We start from the raw sequence: 3,066 nt of genomic DNA on the forward strand, positions 1-3,066 counted from the left end.
CATAGGAAATAAATCCACTGTGGGTTCCTAAATACAGATCCTGTACAGGGAAAGGAGGCTTGGAAAGTACTTGGAGAGGAAATACATGCATGCATTTACCCTGTTGTGGACTGTTTGCAGAGACGTGATATGGAATGAATGTGGACTTTTGGTCTGACTCATGACTGTTATCATGTCTCAGTTTAGGTCAGGAGGAGACCTCAGTTTACAGTAAGAGAATAGAGAATTCAGTGTGTATTTATTTTTTTAAAGTATTAAGAGGGGCTTTAGTGAGTACCCAATAGCAAGATTACCCCAAAGCTCCCAGAGATGGGAAAAGGAAGGCTTTTGGTTGATACCTCTGCCCATCTAAGGAGCGTGCAGCATAGGTGGAATTTACATCCCTTTAGGCTGAGAGAGATATCCACAAAGCCCTGCCTTCTTATGGAGTTGTCTTATGGACTGTGAGCTCTCAAAATTTTTTGGGAAAACCTTTATTTAAATGCTTGAAATTTTCCTACTGAGTATGCCTTGCACTTCACTCTCTTGGCTGAACCAAGCACTACTTTCCAAGCAGTGTGATAATCAGAGAAATGACAATTATGCCAGTGATCAGATAGGAGCAAGACAGTGGAATTAGCAGGTAGACATCAGAATTTATGGCTATAGTCTCCCCATGTGCAAATTAATCTGTGGTGCTGCATGCCTGCTAACTGCCAGTGTCCCTTATTTGGTGGGGCTTGCTTGTAGGCATTGCTGCCAAAGCATGCCTCATTTGACCACCCTTATCATCTTGTTCCAGTTTATAACGTTTTACTATTAAAGCTGCAATTCTCCTTCAGTCTTATTATATCACAAGTTCCTGGATTTTGTCAGCTTATCAGTGTGAACATTACTCAGAGACATTATATAGCACGTTAGCTTAGTAAGGGACACTACAGTAGCTGACAACTCCCTGGTAGCTGCGGTTTTTTTTAAAGATAATTAACAAGGCCCCACCTGTATTAATGCTTTTGTCTACAGATCCAAGAATGCAGGAGAGGAACTAGCACCTGGAATACAAAACTGTCTGAATTCAAATATAAGCTAGCCATGAGCACTTCACAATGAAGGACACACAGATCTTTCCCAAAGGCACTGAAAATCAGATACTTTCGAAGTGGCACTTCCTGTTGCAGGATTTAAGTCTCCATACAGCAGTGTAAACTCAGCGTCATGAAACCGAGCAGCCAGAGCAATCCCAATCTGCACTAGTGATTTGCAGTCACCTTTAGCCTGGAGCAGGCCACATGACGAGCACAAAGAACTGCTTTGTCTGTTGGGCAGAGAGGGGGAAGACCTCCTTCCAGCAGGAAGTTTAGATACCCAGACTGGTGTAATCCAAGTTGGTGTTTCTCCAAGGCACTGGGCTTGCCACAAGGCACTTGTGCTGAGCACCTCTACCCCACAACATCTTGACTTCTTCTGACAGCCCTCGAGTGTAGGAAATGCATATGTGCACAGCTTCCTTATCTCAGCAGTGCTTTGTAATGTGTTCTGTGCTGCAAGGTAGCTGTTGCTGTTGCACTAGTCAGACTACTGGAGGAGGTTTGGAGGAGGCCTGCTTGGAGAGGCTTTGGCTGAGAATATTCTGCCTCCTCAGCCTGCTTATGCCTCCTTGCACCAGCAAGCCTGAGTCTGGAAACCTCTAGCTAGGAATACACGGGGCAGATGCTGGCCTCCCTGTGGACTGGGAGCACTACTATGGTAGCAGCTGCTCACTGTCTGCTGAAAAACTCCTTCCTGCTTCCAGGGAAGCTGAGAACTTGCTGACTGACAAGCCTTTGGGTTGCTTCCTTGTTCGGATCAGCCAGAGCAGACCGGGCTACACCTTGACTTACAGGTAGGAAATAAGTCTTGCAGAAAATGAAAAAGAAGGTCCTAAACTGAGCTATGTATTGACGGAGGAGCTAACTGTCTCCACAGAGGAGTCCAGAGAACATGACGCTCAGCCTCTCCTGTTGTGGGTGCCTCAGATAGTTTGGAGTAGCAGAGTGGACACTGCAGAGTCAGTCTGTTGCCAAGAACCAGCCCTGTTTGTGGGTGATGTGCTGTGGCTCCAAGGGTGCAGGTCCTGCTTGGGCTGTGCTGTATGGCTGAGTGGGCAAACCAGGTTGGAAGAAGCATTGACGGGAGCAGAGATGAGTCTAGAAGAGGGCCTGAAGAGAGGCAATCAGTGCTACAAGGACATGGCCTTTGTACAGCCTCAGGCAAGGGGTAGGGAAGAGTTTAATGTGAACAACAAGGCATGGGAGGTGGTACAGTCTGCTGAGGTTTGGATCCAGCTTCTGGGGTTCTCCTGTCACTGGCTTTGGGGAAATTGCTGCTCCTCCAGCACCAGCACCTACTAGCACAGTGTGTGACACTCCAGCACAGTGTGTGACACTCCAGCACAGTGTGTGACACTCCAGCACAGTGCATCTCCTGCATCTTTGTGGTATTTGTTACTGTGTCTCCTGATCCCATCTGGCCTCTTGAGACAAGAAGTGCAGAAAGTAATGATTGGGTCCTGGAGAGACATTGCGGCCCCCTGCTATGACTATTTCTGTCTGTCCATCTCCCCAGGGGCGAAGGCCGCTGCAGACACTACATGATCCAGATGCAGCCCAATGCACGCTATGTCATCCTGGGGGAAGACCGGGCTCACACCTCGCTCACTGAACTGGTTCGGTATCATCAGACTGTGGGCATCCGGCCCTTCATGGAGATACTAACTGTTCCCTGTGGGCAGGTGAATGTCGAGGATCTGCAACCAGAGAACAGGATGGGGCGTGGACTGACCTGAGTAGACAGAGTCACTGCAGCAGCATCTTTTGTGTTCCCCTTGGGAGCGTCCCATTCTGGCCAAGCAGCCTAACCTCTTCTGCATGCACCACAAAATGTTACTAGCTGGGCATTGGAGAGTCCTGGGATCGGGGAGAGGCCCTGGTGGGTGGATGACACCCCCCTGCACTATGAATGGCAGCAGTGGGCACAACTGGGTATTGCTTTTCATTGTGTTGTTTGGGGTTTGTGTAGGGTCTGCAAGCCACTGCTGAATCCACTCTT

The 3,066-nt window shown here is 48.4% G+C and overlaps 1 protein-coding gene across 1 annotated transcript in view; it reads left to right on the plus strand.

Moving 5' to 3' along the window:
* The window catches only part of LOC104471672 (myosin-IIIb-like), a gene marked incomplete at both ends in the record, with an annotated part of 21,125 nt that extends 18,376 nt beyond the window's left edge, over nt 1-2,749 (plus strand). Inside the window, 2 exons of the mRNA XM_010087087.1 lie at nt 1,772-1,861; nt 2,584-2,749. Coding sequence (XP_010085389.1) covers nt 1,772-1,861; nt 2,584-2,749 — 256 coding nt within the window. The remainder of the gene's footprint in view (nt 1-1,771; nt 1,862-2,583) is intronic.
* Between the last annotated feature and the right edge of the window lie 317 nt (nt 2,750-3,066).

Source organism: Pterocles gutturalis, unplaced genomic scaffold (assembly GCF_000699245.1).
Source record: "Pterocles gutturalis isolate BGI_N339 unplaced genomic scaffold, ASM69924v1 scaffold41751, whole genome shotgun sequence".
NCBI lineage: Eukaryota > Metazoa > Chordata > Aves > Pterocliformes > Pteroclidae > Pterocles > Pterocles gutturalis.